The 15,523-nt window shown below is 43.8% G+C and overlaps 2 protein-coding genes across 4 annotated transcripts in view; one reads left to right on the top strand and one right to left on the bottom strand.

Moving 5' to 3' along the window:
• RBM26 (RNA binding motif protein 26) overlaps positions 1–2,182 on the bottom strand; it is a 45,857-nt gene extending 43,675 nt beyond the window's left edge. For both annotated transcript variants that reach the window (XM_053384544.1, XM_053384543.1), the window contains exon 1: positions 1,858–2,182. In XM_053384544.1, the coding sequence (XP_053240519.1) occupies positions 1,858–1,928 (71 nt within the window). In that variant the 5' untranslated portion in view covers positions 1,929–2,182. The remainder of the gene's footprint in view (positions 1–1,857) is intronic.
• Positions 2,183–4,565: 2,383 nt separating this feature from the next.
• The window catches only part of NDFIP2 (Nedd4 family interacting protein 2), a 57,847-nt gene continuing 46,889 nt past the window's right edge, over positions 4,566–15,523 (top strand). Inside the window, exon 1 of one of the 2 annotated variants that reach the window (XM_053384545.1) lies at positions 4,566–4,711. In XM_053384545.1, coding sequence (XP_053240520.1) covers positions 4,649–4,711 — 63 coding nt within the window. In that variant the 5' untranslated portion in view covers positions 4,566–4,648. The remainder of the gene's footprint in view (positions 4,712–15,523) is intronic. The other variant, XM_053384547.1, reaches the window with a different exon arrangement.

Consider the following 15,523-nt stretch of genomic DNA (forward strand, 5'->3'; position numbering starts at 1 on the left):
GTGTGCTTTCTCATAAGGAAACTATACATCATCCAATATGATGGCGGTATAATTCTATACAGCATCAGTTATTTACACACTATAAAGTCTGAAACATACATATGTAAGAGTCAGGTGTACCAGATCAAGGCGTACGCATACATAAGCCATAGGTGCAGATCAGTTAAGCACAGCAAACTTTCACAACAAATACAGCAAGGGAAGGGCAAGTCACCCATCCTCTTGCGCAGCAGTGCCCTTCCACAAACTTCGAGGCAGCGATACCTATGTGGGCTAATTTCCAAATTTTGTTTCGAGTTGTACCCCTAACAGGCTGCAGGTATAGGGGCTGTCGTGAGTTGAAAGCACCTCCATACACTCCTCCACCCCACCAAAGACCAAAAAAAAAAACACACCTTCACAGAGTGAACTAGATCAGTGGTTCCCAATTAGCTTATTACTGAAGACCCCCTATTTTTCAAAATCCAAGCCATGGGAAATTTTGATAACTCTATGGTAGCTGCCTCTGCAAGGCAATTTTTTGAACAAAATGTGGAGCAGCCCCTAATAAGCAAACGCTTTTAGGTACGCTAAAAAAACAGACGATAAAATTTGTGATATTACCATGCAAAAATTTATTTAAGGGAGAAGCAAGGGATGGAGTTGCAGACCCCCGGGATAGGTTCTGTGGACTCCCAGGGGTCCCTGGACCCCTAATTGGGAACAGTGTTCGAAACTTTTTATGATTCAATAATCATAAGGTGATGATGGTTTTCTTGCTAACCACAGACAGCCTTTAAGGCTGTCACTTTCTGTTTGGGTAGTGCACTGCAATAGCTTTGAACAGAACACATGTGCTACTTTTAAATTGCCTACACCCAGCGTTCGAAACTCCCATTATTCGAGGCGTGTTCTGTGACAGGGAATTCATTAGCGTGAGCCGTTTCTGAGCTCTGGGCGCAGTACAGCACCTGAGATTTCTGCTTAAAACTGCAGAGTGGAAGGAAAGGAGGACCTTTTTCTGCCTCCCCACTTCCAGCTGCTCTCCAAAGACTGGAGAAGAGGCCCTCTTAAGAATACAGTGGTACCTCGGGTTAGGTACTTAATTCGTTCCGGAGGTCCGTTCTTAACCTGAAAGTGTTCTTAACCTGAAGCACCACTTTAGCTAATGGGGCCTCCTGCTGCTGCCACGTGATTTCTGTTCTCATTCTGAAGCAAAGTTCTTAACCCAAGGTACTGTTTCTGGGTTAGTGGAGTCTGTAACCTGAAACGTATGTAACCCGAGGTACCACTGTATTAGGGAGGACCAGACCATGTGCAAAATCAACGTAATATTTTAGCTGCTGTTCATTCATTTACAGCTTTGTATTCTTGCTAAGACAATAAAAAAGCACACCGTGGAGCCCATAACCTAGGTTTAAGGTGCCACAGGGCTCCTAGCTTTCCCATCTGGGTTTCCAATACTGGCATTCCAGTTTGTTTCTGAGGTACAGTAACAGGGCTTCACGTCTCGAAGCTGTTCAGACACCTCAATGGCATAGGTGTTCATGGTTAGGGGGGGGAGAGGGGTGTGTTAGGGCTAGGCGACCCCGCTTTTCAACATCCCCAGCCAAACCTTGCAACGTAGTCACGCGTCGCGATTGGGAACCACTGAACTGGATGCAAGGGAGGAAGAAGTCGTCAGGTTTCTGCACACCAGACCCCCCACCCCCCACCCCAGTGACACTATGGGTCCATTTTTGTAACCCTCGCTTGCAGAGGCTCCACGCGGGCTGGTGCGCATTTATGCATCTCCGCACACGCATATGCAGAATGAAGGCGCCCTGAATACACGTGTGCGCGCGCGTTCAGACGTTCCCCACCCTCCCTCCTACTCACATGGGCGCCAAGGTCTTGCTGAGCCACGATTTCAGCGCCTCGAAGTTTTCTATGATCATTCTCGCCACCATCCAGAGCCGGCCTGAGCCCCGCCTCCTCAGGCAGCGGTGACGAGGGCTTGGCGGCGAGGGCCCCGGGCCTGAGGGGACGCCGAGAGAGAGCCCCGAGCCAAGGAAAAGGGTAACGGCAGGCGGCCAGGCAGCCTCCCCGTCCCTGACTCTGGCCCCGGAATGCTTATGCAGACGCGGCCCCAGCTAAAGCCTCTCTCCTTTCTTATTTCCACCCCCCCTTTTCCCGCCCCTTCCCTTCCTTTCCTCGTCTTCTTTTCGCGCAAGGAACAACTAAGATGGCGGCGGGGAAGCGTCGCGAGGCTTGCGGAAACCTCGCGAGGGAGCGCAACGCGCGGGGAAGGCGGGAGAGCGAGCTAGCGCGCAGGCGCACGGCGGGGCGAGGCGTCACTAGCCGGAGGAGGCTGCGCGCGCATCCCCGGCTGGTTTGAAGGGCCGGGATCTCCTTCAAAAGCAGGGGGAGGGGGGCGTGGCCCGTCGGAGGGTATGGAGTTACAATATATGCAATCCCGAGCCGAGGAGATAAATAATTATACAACCTTCAGAAGACATCTGAAGGCAGCCCTGTAGAGAGAAGTTTTTTTGTGTTTTATTTTTATTATGCTTTTTATATGTTGAAAGCTGCCCAGAGTGGCAACTTACACAGCTGCAAATAAAACGTTTTAAATGTGCCTTAAAGTGCAATATACAAATGTGATGCTAGATGGCGACAGTGAGCTCTGCAAAATTCAATGTGTTTTTCAAAACATTTTTAAAAGCATTTTTACAGCGTTTTTTTACATGTGTGTAGATTCCACCCCAGTCTTGGGAGGGTGGGGAATAAATAATAAAATTATTATTATTGAATAAGATGTACCTATTTTCATTGGAGAAATGTTGGAGGGTTTGGAATTGCCACCCTCTATGTAAATGTGCTTGTGTGCCTGGAATGAGCCCATTCTGCCACAATGTGCTTGCCTTTCCGCGTTCTGCAAGACTCTCCTGTGTCTGGCGTATGACTAAGCTGTGCCTTTGGAACATGTCCTGGTGCCTTATGCTTCTTTTCTCCTCTTGCTCACCCCAGTTACTTGGCAGTAAGTACTGCCAAACCCTGCAGGAATTACTTTCAGGATGCACATCATTGCATTGTTAGGAGCACAATCTTTTCAGTGCTCATCTATGCTTCTTTATTGTTAACTTAAGTAAAGGTAAAGGACCTCTGGACAGTTAAGTCCAGTCAAAGGTGACTATGGGGTTGCGGTGCTCGTCTTGCTTTCAGGCCGAGGGAGCCAGTGTTTGTCCACAGACAGCTTTCCATGTCATGTGGCCAGCATGACTAAACCACTTCTGGCGCAACGGAACACTGTGACAGAAACCAGAAAGCATGGAAATGCCATTTACCTTCCCGCCACAGTGGTACCTATTTATCTACTTGCACTGGTGTGCTTTTGAACTGCTAGATAGGCAGGAGTAAATCACTGATGTTGGGAAAGTCTGAGGGCACAAGGAGAAGGGGGTGACAGAGGACGAGATGGTTGGACAGTGTTCTCGAAGCTACCAGCATGAGTTTGACCAAACTGCGGGAGGCAGTGGAAGACAGGCGTGCCTGGCGTGCTCTGGTCCATGGGGTCACGAAGAGTCGGACACGACTAAACAACAACACTGCATCGCAAAATGATGCATGTCTTAAAAAAGCATGTCAGCAACATGAAAAGTTTGCAAAGCTCTTATTATACCACAAACTCAGCACTCATTCACTAAAGTGGATTGGAAGCTCTATTCATAAATATTCATTGGGGAAACAGCTATTTTGCTCATTTTTGCTTACCCTAACACTGAATATAGCAGGCTGTGGGGAGTGTATTAAAGTGTACCTCACCTCCATTAAGTGGGTTTGAATATACCAATATGGAATAACAAACTGTATTAGTGATGTAATTACAAAATGAAGAATTAACTTCATGATTTAGCTGGACTCAGGGCTGGAGGAACAGCAGCACTTGTAACTCTCCATGCTTTATGATAGAACATTTTCATGCTGAATGCAGTGTTGTACAACCTTAGCTGCACTCCTGTTCATGTTTTATGAGATACATGTAGCCTATCACATGTAAAGCATCTGAGAATGCTAGTCTTGTCTGATGATTCAATAAATCTTGGGTATGAAGCCCCACGTCTGTATGGCATATGCAATTTGTGGCTGCTAATTTAAAAGGAAAGGAAGGGACCGTTTCGGGGATAGAAGTTTTTGGCCTTCTTTACCACTCCCCATTTGGCTATTTATGTATTCCAAGTGCCTCCAAGCAGCTAACTGCTTCCATGTTCATGGGAGTATCAATTATGGTCATCAATACTGTATAATAAATATTATAAATAGTTTGGTCGTCCTCCTGAACACAGCAAAAATAGAAACGAATTCCGTCATGTGACTACAGCAGTCAAATGTGAAGCCATTAAAATCCTGTAGTGTGACAAATCCTCTGAGGATTTAAGCCGTAAAATGCTACATACCGCGAATGGACCTGAACTGAGGATCTCAGGCTGAAATTCTCCATGTTCCTGGAATGCATCAATATCCTTAGCAACACGGAGACTCTTGGCTGTTAAACAATTGTTTGTAGAATAGAATGATCGTGCATGGAACTTGGTGACATCGGGATGAGCCTGTCAAGCCCATGGCTGTCGTGCGAAAAATGAGATTTGACACTACGGTCTGTGGGCCTGATTTTGTGTGCCCATGAAGTATGGAAATTGACACAAGGGGAATTTCACCATCTGGCGTAGGAAACAGGCAGAATGGATCTCAGGTACTGCATCTTCCCTCATTTGAATAGCTCGTTTTTTTACAGAGGAGAATAGTGCACCCCCGGAGTAAAAACAGCAGGCATCCGGGGAAAACACTGCAATGTAAGAATATCAATGTGTTGTACATATACATGGAGTTAGAAAGCAGTTGTCTTTTTGTAAGATGGGAATGTGGGGGAAAACGAATGAGAAAATCCAAATGGAAATCTCAATATTTCAGGTTCAAGACTGGAGGGGAAATGGTTAATTCCAAATATTGGAATGTTGATATTGGCATTCTGGGTAGGTTTTTTTTGGGGGGGGGGAGAACCGTCGGAAATCCTGTTCCTAGAAAATGGACCTCCACAGCAATGCTCATATACTTACATAAAATGAGAATGTACACATTTGAACACTTCTAAGCTTTTAAAAATGCTTCAGTTTGACAAATTTCACCTCCGCTTCTTGTTTCGACTTAGAGTCGGCAAAAGGAAACTCGACAATGTAAGCCTACTGTCTTCTGTGCTTGCTTTTTGAGGACTAGCGTCTTAGTTGGGTGCCATGTTTGGAGGTGGCATGGCTTCCCACAGGCATCTAGCTGGCCTCTTTGAGAACAGGATGCTGGGCTTTTGGTCCGATCCGCTGGGCTCATCTCTATGTTCTTGTGCTCCCTGTTCCCCACCTGTTCCCTTGCTTGTGACACCGTAGCTCTCAAAGTGGCAAGGACACTGCCACCACAATCCTGCGCGTGTCCGTTCAGAAGTCCCGGGTAAATGGTTGGATTGGAGTTACGAATCGGCAAATCCTCAGTTCAAATCTTGCCCCTTCCATGAACTCATGAGGTGGTTTTAGGCAAGGGACGGCTTTGCCTCAGTTCTCTGTCAGTACTATGGGCATAATAATACTATTTTGAGTTGGGGGGGCACACTGGCACCTGCCTCCACCTAACTATTTTTCAGAAGGGTTGAGAACGTGAGATGTCACATGCTCCAAGGAGACTGCAAGGCCCGTCACGGTAGCGGGAAGGTCCAAGGGCCCCCGCTGCAAAGTTAATTTTCAATATGGTGAAAAGGAGACTGTTTTCTTGCCACTTCGCCTTGTTTGAATAAGCAGGTATAGTTTCAACCAGGGTGGACTTTGGTTTTTCAGTGGCTCCCTGTGCGAGCCCAAAATTTGGTGCCCCCTCCCTGCCTCTCTCTCTGTTTTGCGCATGCACCATGTCCTAACTGCAGTACCCCGGCGTGGAGAAACCAGTCACACTGCCCTAAATCTGACTCTGTTTCAATACCATAAAAAGGTAAAGGGACCCCTGACCATTAGGTCCAGTCATGACCGACTCTGGGGTTGCGGCGCTCATCTCACTTTATTGGCTGAGGGAGCTGGCATACAGCTTCCAGGTCATGTGGCCAGCATGACTAAGCCGCTTCTGGCGAACCAGAGCAGTGCACAGAAATGCCGTTTACCTTCCCGCCAGAGCAGTACCTATTTATCTACTTGCACTGGTGTGCTTTCGAACTGCTAGGTGGGCAGGAGCAGGGACCGAGCAACAGGAGCTCACCCCGTCACGGGGATTCGAGCCGCCGACCTTCTGATCGGCAAGTCCTAGGCTCTCTGTTTTAACCCACAGCGCCACCCGTGTCCCGCCTGATGTGCTTACACAGTAGTTAAACACTGCGCTTTTCTTCCAGAAAAAAAAGAGTGCCGCTTACTAACCATGATGTTGTTACAGGAAGCACCACGCTTTTAACCACTGGTTTTTTTTTCTAGGGGGAAAATGGGTGCTGGTACTGCTTACCCTTGAATACCTCCAGAAAAAAGTACTGGTTAATTGGCTATTTGTGCCACATTTCAAAGTGCATTTCCTCGTTCCTTTTCTAACCCCAAAGTGACCTCTCTCTTTTCCTTTACAAGTGGATTTGTTGGGCCAGAACAATACAGCATTTTAGTTCTCTTTAATTGCACAAACCTGAATTTCTGGTAAGGCATTGATTAAAACAACTGGCAGTCTGTCAGTGACCAGTTTATTTTATTTCCTTCTTCTGTGGTCCCACCAGAGGGAGCTCAAACATTGTTTCTTCTTCTGCTTAAGTGGCTGCCCTATATGTCTGCTTTAACAATTCCCATATTTCTCCCATAATGATACACAGTTCAGAGGTATGCCAAAAAGGAAAAATCTTCCTGATCTTTTTAAAAAATCTAAATCTCTCCAAATGTGTACGTGATACAGCAACCTTAACAAATACACGCGTTTCTCTTTTTAAAAAAAGCATTTCTAATACAGACAGAAAACCTACTCTGCAGCAAGGAAATCAGTGCGGCTTCTTTTTTTAAATAAATAAATAAAATTGCAAACATCTTTATGAAGGACTTGCTTTTATCAGACAAATGTACTGTATACAGTTCATTTGGATTCTCTCAGGAATCTTCCAGACAGGACAAGTTCTGTAATCTTAGAAGTGTTTGTTGTGGTGGTAGTTGTACAGAAACAAAGCGCAAGACATCAGTATTTAGATATAATTGTGATGTTTCTTTCCCACGTCCTTCCCTCCTATATGTTTCCTTTGTCCTAAGTTTCAGCAGTTCACTGTACTCCACAAGGGTCAACTTTCTTGCACCCCCAAATTTTTATATGCAACATTTGCTTCCCTCGGGTACAATCTCTGGATCTTTGTGAAATAAGAAACGTACATGTGATAGATAGTTCTCCTTTTAAGTGGCTCAAATAATCTCAAAATGTTTGCGCATGAATTTGAAGAGAAAGATCTTGTAATGCTAATGCTTATAGCCATTGTCTACAGAATTTGACTTTAGTAAGTTTGAAATGATTTGGGCTATTGGTGTGTTTTGGGTTTTATTTTATTTTATTTTATTTAGCAATTGCCCAGATCCACTTGATGCACTCAAGGCAAAACTTTTGAATAATATAAAGACAGACATAGTACACAGGGTAAAATAAATGTCATTTATCAGAGCCGACTACTGAAAAGTTTGCTGTACTGTATTGTAAATCTGAAATCAGAACTCCTGCCCTAGGGTGGACTAATATACAGTTCAGCTATATATAGAAATTGCCACCTGACTGAAGGGTTCTGCAAGGAGATGATATTGGCTATAAATACACCAGGATGCATGCAGATTAGAATAATCTTGCAGAGAAGATGCATTGCCGTTGCACGCAGCATTGTGAGGTCAAATCTGTCACAAACATTACAATTAAGTACCAAAGCCTATTTAAGCAGCTACTTTGTGGAATTCCATTTAAGATGCAATTTTATTGCTAACTGAAAATGGCAATGCATGCAGAATACAAATAAACTTACCAAAGTTACTGTTTTGCAAAACGTGAACCTTACAAATAAGCTTACCAAAGTTACTAGTTTGCATTGTTTATCTATATATGCCCGTTTAATCCATTTGGGGCACATTTACAACCTTAACCAAAACAGGCAAGGAGGGAAATCTATTCCCTACATTTACAGTACGATCCCCTTCCAATTTACTGATGGAAACTTCACCTTTAACTATACTGATGTTAAACCAGCGTTTCCTTTAGTGAACACATAACATACATGTATGATCATCATACCTGTGGACATCTTTCCCCTCATATTTTATTTAAAGTTTTCAATTTCACAACAAATACACATTTATTAAAGTAATCTCATTATCCTTGACTTCCCTTCCCCACCTTCAGTAGCTCATGAAAGTTTCCCTTATTCGACTGCATATCCAAAATGCTCTTTTACCATTTTATATTCACCTTCAGCCTTATTTCGTTTCTCTGCTGATTATTCTAGTCCTGCTTGCGTTTTAAGGTGTTTACAATAATTCTTCATATATTCCACAAATTTCTCCCATTCTTTCTTAAACATCTCCTTCTCTTGGTCTCGAATTCTGCTTGTTAAATCAGCCAGTTCAGCAGATTCCCACAGTTTCATCTGCCATTCTTCTTTTGTTGGAGTTTCTCCTTCCATCCATTTCTGGGCATATAACATCCCTGCTACTGTCGTAGCATACATAAATAAGTTCTTTTGATGTTTTGGAATCTCCTCCCCTATTATTCCTTTAAAAAGGGCTTCTGGCTTCTTCTTAAAAGATACCTTCATCATTTCCACCCCATTTCATTATATATCATTTCCCAGAAGTCCTTTACTAATTTGCAAGTTCACCACATATGATCCTCCTTTTTCTTTACATTTCTAACAAATACCTGTGGACATCATTTTTAAACATCACTTTAGATGGATTTTGAAATCTTGTCAAATTATGATTTCCTTAGCATGTGTACATGGGTGTACTATTTAACATGCTCATACTTGTATGTATGAAACCAAGGCCTTTTGTGCTAGCTGAATTAAACACCAGTGTTTCCCTAAGCACTTGTCAAATGGATTGATCTGCCTGAAGATGGTAGTTTCATTGCACTATGACATATTTGCTTTTTGTACCTACACATACAGGTGAAACTCGAAAAATTAGAATATTGTGGAAAAGTTCGTTTATTTCAGTAATTCAACTTGAAAGGTGAAACTAATATATGAGATAGACTCATGACATGCAAAGTGAGATATGTCAAGCCTTTATTTGTTATAATTGTGATGTTTATGGTGCACAGCTGATGAAAACCGCAAATTAACTATCTCAGAAAATTAGAATATTAAATGAAATCAGCAAATAGAGCAATATTGGACCTCTGAGAAGTAGAAGCATGCACATGTACTCAGTACTTGGTTTGGGCCCCTTTTGCATCGATTACTGCCTCAATGCGGTGTGGCATGGATGCTATCAGCCTGTGGCACTGCTGAGGTGTTATGGAAGACCAGGAAGCTTCAATAGCAGTCTTCAGCTCTTATACATTGCTCGGTCTCATGTCTCTCATCTTTCTCTTGGCAATGCCGCATAGATTCTCTATGGGGTTCAGGTCAGGTGGGTTTGCTGGCCAATCAAGCACAGTAATCCCATGTCCATTGAACCAGGTTTTGGTACTTTTGGCAGTGTGGGCAGGTGACAAAGTCCTACTGGAAAATGAAATCAGCATCCCCATAAAGCTTGTCTGCGGAAGGAAGCATGAAGTGCTCCAAAATCTCCTTGTAGACGGCTACGTTGACCCTGGACTTAATGAAGCACAGTGGACCAACACCAGCTGATGACATGGCTCCCCAAATCTCTTTTCTGATGAGAGCAGCTTTTGCATCTCATTTGGAAACCAAGGACACAGAGTCTGGAGGAAGAATGGGGAGGCACACAATGCCAGATGCTTGAAGTCCAATGTGAAGTTTCCACAGTCTGTGTTGATTTGGGGATCCATGTCCTGACCTGAACCCCATAGAGAATCTATGGGGCATTGCCAAGAGAAAGATGAGAGACATGAGACCGAGCAATGTAGAAGAGCTGAAGACTGCTATTGAAGCTTCCTGGTCTTCCACAACACCTCAGCAGTGCCACAGGCTGATAGCATCCATGCCACGCCGCATTGAGGCAGTAATTGATGCAAAAAGGGCCCAAACCAAGTACTGAGTACATGTGCATGCTTCTACTTCTCAGAGGTCCAATATTGCTCTATTTGCTGATTTCATTTAATATTCTAATTTTCTGAGATAGTTATTTTGGGGTTTTCATCAGCTGTACACTATAAACATCACAATTATAACAAATAAAGGCTTGACATATCTCGCTTTGCATGTCATGAGTCTATCTCATATATTAGTTTCACCATTTAAGTTGAATTACTGAAATAAATGAACTTTTCCACAATATTCTAATTTTTCGAGTTTCACCTGTATATTCAATGAAACTTCTTCAGCACATTACCTGATGCTGCTATGACATCTTATATCTTTGTACTCGCTGCTTACATTACAGATTTGATTCTACTCTCAGAAGAAGTATATGCCTTTTGACGATGCCTTTCCTTCAACATGTCGTGATTTGTTTTCAAGAGTGATGGCCCTGAGGCAAATACAGGCCTCAGCTGGAGGGGTGCGGAGAAAAGCATGTCTTCTTTTGAAGGATCCCACCTCCCATTTCTAATTCACAACAGGGTGCAAAGTTACAATAAGCAAGCACTAAAAACAGGGACCGATTACCATTATTCATTCCCTGCTTCTAGTCCAAAGACAGGCACGGCCCAAAGCGTCTCCCAATTTATCGCTGACTGTCAAGGATAATAATTGAGGCTCAAAAGATGAAGGCCTGAAAGTCTCATTTGTTATCATGCATCTCTTTTGCTAATCGGTTGCATGGAAAGTGTGCTGCAGGGAAAATGAGGTCAGCATAACAGATAGTTATTAGATCAGAACTAGTTCCAGGCCTTCTGAGTAAGCAACTCTTCTAGGCAGCTCCCTAGGGATAATATTTTGTAGGGGTCAGCAGATGGAAGAGAGCTTTCCGTTGTTGCATCATGCTGGTGCATTTAATTCTTTGGCCCAAGAGCTTGTTGTTTCAAAAGTCCTATAAGTGTGGCAGCCTCGTCTCAGAAGATTCTTCTTAGGCCTGGGTATAATGTATCACATCATGGTTTATACATTCTTGAACACTCCTGGTTGGCCGTTGCTCAACTTAGAAGGCTTTGAGAGTAAACATAGCATCAGAGCTGTGGATTCATTTAGAACTTGTTTGTACTGTACTGCTGAAGCCACAGAACTATACAAGCTTGTTCATAGTAGCTTACTACAATCAGCATTGTTGTCTACAAAAAAATGTGCCAAGTGCATAAAACCACAACCACATCTCCCTTATAGAAGGCCCAAATAAAAATAATGAAAGTTTGCTACCCCCCGTCTTTACCTCTCTCTCCCCACCTCTCTTCTCCCCCAACCTTATACTGTAAAGGTAAAGGTAAAGGGACCCCTGGCCATTAGGTCCAGTCGTGACCGACTCTGGGGTTGTGGGGCTCATCTCGCTTTATTGGCCGAGGGAGCCGGCGTATAGCTTCCAGGTCATGTGGCCAGCATGACTAAGCCGCTTCTGGCGAACCAGAGCAGCGCACGGAAACGCCGTTTACCTTCCTGCTGGAGTGGTACCTATTTATCTACTTGCACTTTGACGTGCTTTTGAACTGCTAGGTTGGCAGGAGCAGAGACCGAGCAACGGGAGCTCACCCCGTCACGGGGATTCGAACCGGCGACCTTCTGATCGGCAAGTCCTAGGCTCTGTGGTTTAACCCACAGAACCACCCGCGTCCTACCTTATACTGTACACAACATTAAAGTCTCACATTGAGTACTCTATAGCTGATCTGCGCAAAGGACTTTATGATCTGAAAATAGAGGTGTCTGTGTCATCCAGGAGATTGCAGCTGCAGAGATAAGAAGAGTTGTTCCGTTGTCTGGAGAGGTCACTTCCTGGTTTGCATGGAGAAGCCGTTTTCAATGAAGCCCAGCGATGGATGCGTGCAGCTGTATTGAGGCAGCACCTGGTATTGAAATGTTGGGCCCCTAACAATTTTGCGCCCAGGGCAACTAACTCCTGTGCCCGCCCCACAGTATGCCACTGTACGATGTTCTTGGAATGGGTCAATCCCTGACCGCTGGTCCTGCTTACTAGGGATGATGGGATGATGGGAGCTGTATTCCAACAGAAGCTGGAGACCCAAGAAACACTGCTCTAGGCCCTTGCCTGCTAATGTCATTGAATACAAGCTGGTGCCTTAGGGGCCTCTGGGAAGGTTAGATCCTTGGGGACTCATTTCCAAAACTATTGCAACCATCTGCTGATTTCAAACAGACACCTCAAACCAGAGAGTATGCAAATCCAGCTTAAGAATTCTGCTGAACTAAGAGTTCACAAGCAATTTTGTTCTTTCCTTATCTGAGAGCTGTTGCTCTCCCAGGAAGAAGGAACACACACAGTGAGCTTCCCGGGCTCGTCTTGGAATCGTTAATCTTCTTTCTAGATAAACAGCCAGATAACCCAGGTATCTAATACCTTGATACCTTGAGATATTGGAGTGATTCCGGGAAATTATGCTGCATCTTTTTAAACTATTTGTGATTTTTCTTCATTTTCGCACGCCACCGTTAAAAATACTATGTATCTTCAGCTAGAGACAAGAACATAAGAAGCTACCTTATACGAATCAGACAGTTGGTTCACATAGGTAAATACTGTCTTCTCTGGTAGGCAGCAAATCTCCAGGGCTCCTTCTGACCCCTGTCTAGAGATGCCAGGCATCTTCTGCATATGAAGCAGATGATCTGCCACTGAGCAGTGTCCCCAAGCTTTGTCCCGTTGCTCCTCTAGTATAGCGGTCACCAAACTTTATGGGCCAGTGGGCACATTTCAAATGTTGAGAGAGTGCTGGGGGCACCAGTCACAAAACAGCTGCAATGGTTTTTGTTTTAGTTTTTTTATTCAAAATTAAAACAAGACCTATTATCCAAAAACATATCATCCTTGTCCCCCCCCCATTTTTCCTCCCTCCCCCCTCCCACACAACCCCCCCCCGCCCCCAACTTCCCTCAGTTCCAGTCTTTGATTTCTCTAAAAATGCTGTTTTCTGCATGTTACAAAGTTGTATAGATCCTCAAACTGTTTAGCTGATTATTATCAATAAAAAGTTTATGAATGTTTATTCAAAACCTGCCAAGGAGACCACTTCGCTTTGTTGCATCTTCAGATACTTTGTAAAGGGTTCCCATTCATCCTTAAAGTCACAATTATCCTTGTCCCGTAGCTTATATGTCAGTTTTGCCAGTTCTGCATAGTCCATCAGTTTTCTTGCCATGATTCTTTAGTTGGGGTTTCTTCAGGCTTCCATCCTTGTGCTACCAGAACTCTTGTGGCCGTTGTCACATACATGAAGATGTTCTTCAGCTTTTTTGGCAGGTCTTTCCCTACAATCCCCAACAAAAATGCCTCGGGTTTTTTAACAAATGTTATATGGAACATTTTCTTCAATTCATTGTATATCATTTCCCAAAATTTTTAAATTACATTACAATCCCACCACATATGATAAAATATCCCTTCCTTTTCTTTACACTTTCAACATATATTTGAACTAGTTTTGTACATTTTCCCTAACTGCACTGGTATTGTGTACCATCTATACATCATCTTCATGTAATTCTCCTTCAATTGGGAACAATCTGTAAATTTTAAAGTTTTCCATAATTTTTCCCAATCTTTCATCATAATGTTGTGACCGCAAAATAGCTGCAATGGTGAAGGGGCAGCATGGCACAACACAAATTGGCTGCCACAAGGACCACGGCATAATGTTAGAGAGACAGCCACTTTAGACCACCTTAAATGGGGTGTCAGCTATATCCTGCTGTCCCTGAATGTGGAGATCAAAAGGTATTGATTTCATACACACTGATGCTGTCGACATCTAATCGCAACAGGGAGCATTCCTCAGCACTAGCAAAAATATGCAAGGTTGTAGCCACAACACACTCATTCTCATTTCACAGAAATCACTTAGAGTGGACCTGCACCTTTTGCTCCATAACTTTTTTGGGGGGGTTGGCTAAAGGCTAGTTTCTCCCCCTCCTCACTTTTAAAAAATGAAAGCTCAGTCTGGGACACCTGTCCAGCGATACCAGTGGACAGGTTGCCAAGTTGGCAACCCTTGCTTTGGACAGTGCTTTGAGTACTGAACCTAATACCTCTCACACTCAAAGCTAAAATTGTGCTGCTCGATTAACAAGTTAAGACACAATAAGAAAGATTTCATTTTGGCTACCTTTCGTTTCTTATAGGACATGCCATCACATGCTGATTTTCCATTGTTCAATCAGCATCTATCACGCCCTGAATTGCAGTGTAATGCCATTTGGGTTTTCCTTTTTCAGCATTGACAATAGTACCCCACAACAGAGGCATATCAACCTGGCTACAAAATGACTTGTTAGCAAAGGGCATTTGGTGCTGAAATTTCTTTCATCCTGGGTTTCATCTCATGAGTTCTCTTCCATCTCTGAGGTTTGGACTGTGTATTTTTAAATCTAAGTCTGCATGTTTCACTGTTCCTGAAAATCTCCACCAAAGAGGCTTCTTTTCAAAATTACCGTATTTTTGCTCTATAAGACTCACTTTTTCCCTCCTAAAAAGTAAGGGGACATGTGTGTGCATCTTACGGAGCGAATGCAGGCTGTGCAGCTATCCCAGAAGCCAGAATAGCAAGAGGGATTGCTGCTTTCACTGCGCAGCGATCCCTCTTGCTGTTCTGGCTTCTGAGATTCAGAATTTTGTTTGTTTGTTTTCCTCCTCCAAAAACTAGGTGCGTCTTGTGGTCTGGCGCGTCTTATAGAGCAAAAAATACGGTATCTCTCACCCCCACCCGACTTTGATTGTCACCACATTCTTCTGAATCTCTCGGTCCATCCCCTCCCCTATTCCCACAATAAATGTCTTAGTATGGGATGAAGGGGACTAGCAGCCAGGTGTGTGCACATTTGGCACGATCAGTTTCAAAACAGATGCAAGACATCCGTCACTAATCACAAGAGAAGGAACTGTGTGTGTACTGTAAACAAGGCACAGTGTACAAAGAGCACAAAACCTTCTGTTTGGGGCTAACATGGTGACAAACATCAACAAACAAAACATTAACCCTAACCCAGATCTTTCTGGGTAAAACTACACCCCAGGTGCACTTTCCACTGCACAATTTGCACAGAAGTAGACCTATAATGTAGTCCTCCTAAGATATTGTTGCTTGCACAGAAGTAAAAAATGGGGCTTGTCCACGCCTACATTTGATGTGCTTTCGATGCTGTTTGTATTCCTGTTCATGTGGTGTTGTCAGCATGATGTCTCACTCCAACAGCAGCTATTCTGCTGGTTCCCCCAGTAAATTTGGATTTCCCCAATCCAGGGATAATTCGATA

The sequence above is a fragment of the Podarcis raffonei genome, chromosome 4, assembly GCF_027172205.1.
Source record: "Podarcis raffonei isolate rPodRaf1 chromosome 4, rPodRaf1.pri, whole genome shotgun sequence".
In the NCBI taxonomy this organism is placed as follows: Eukaryota; Metazoa; Chordata; class Lepidosauria; order Squamata; family Lacertidae; genus Podarcis; species Podarcis raffonei.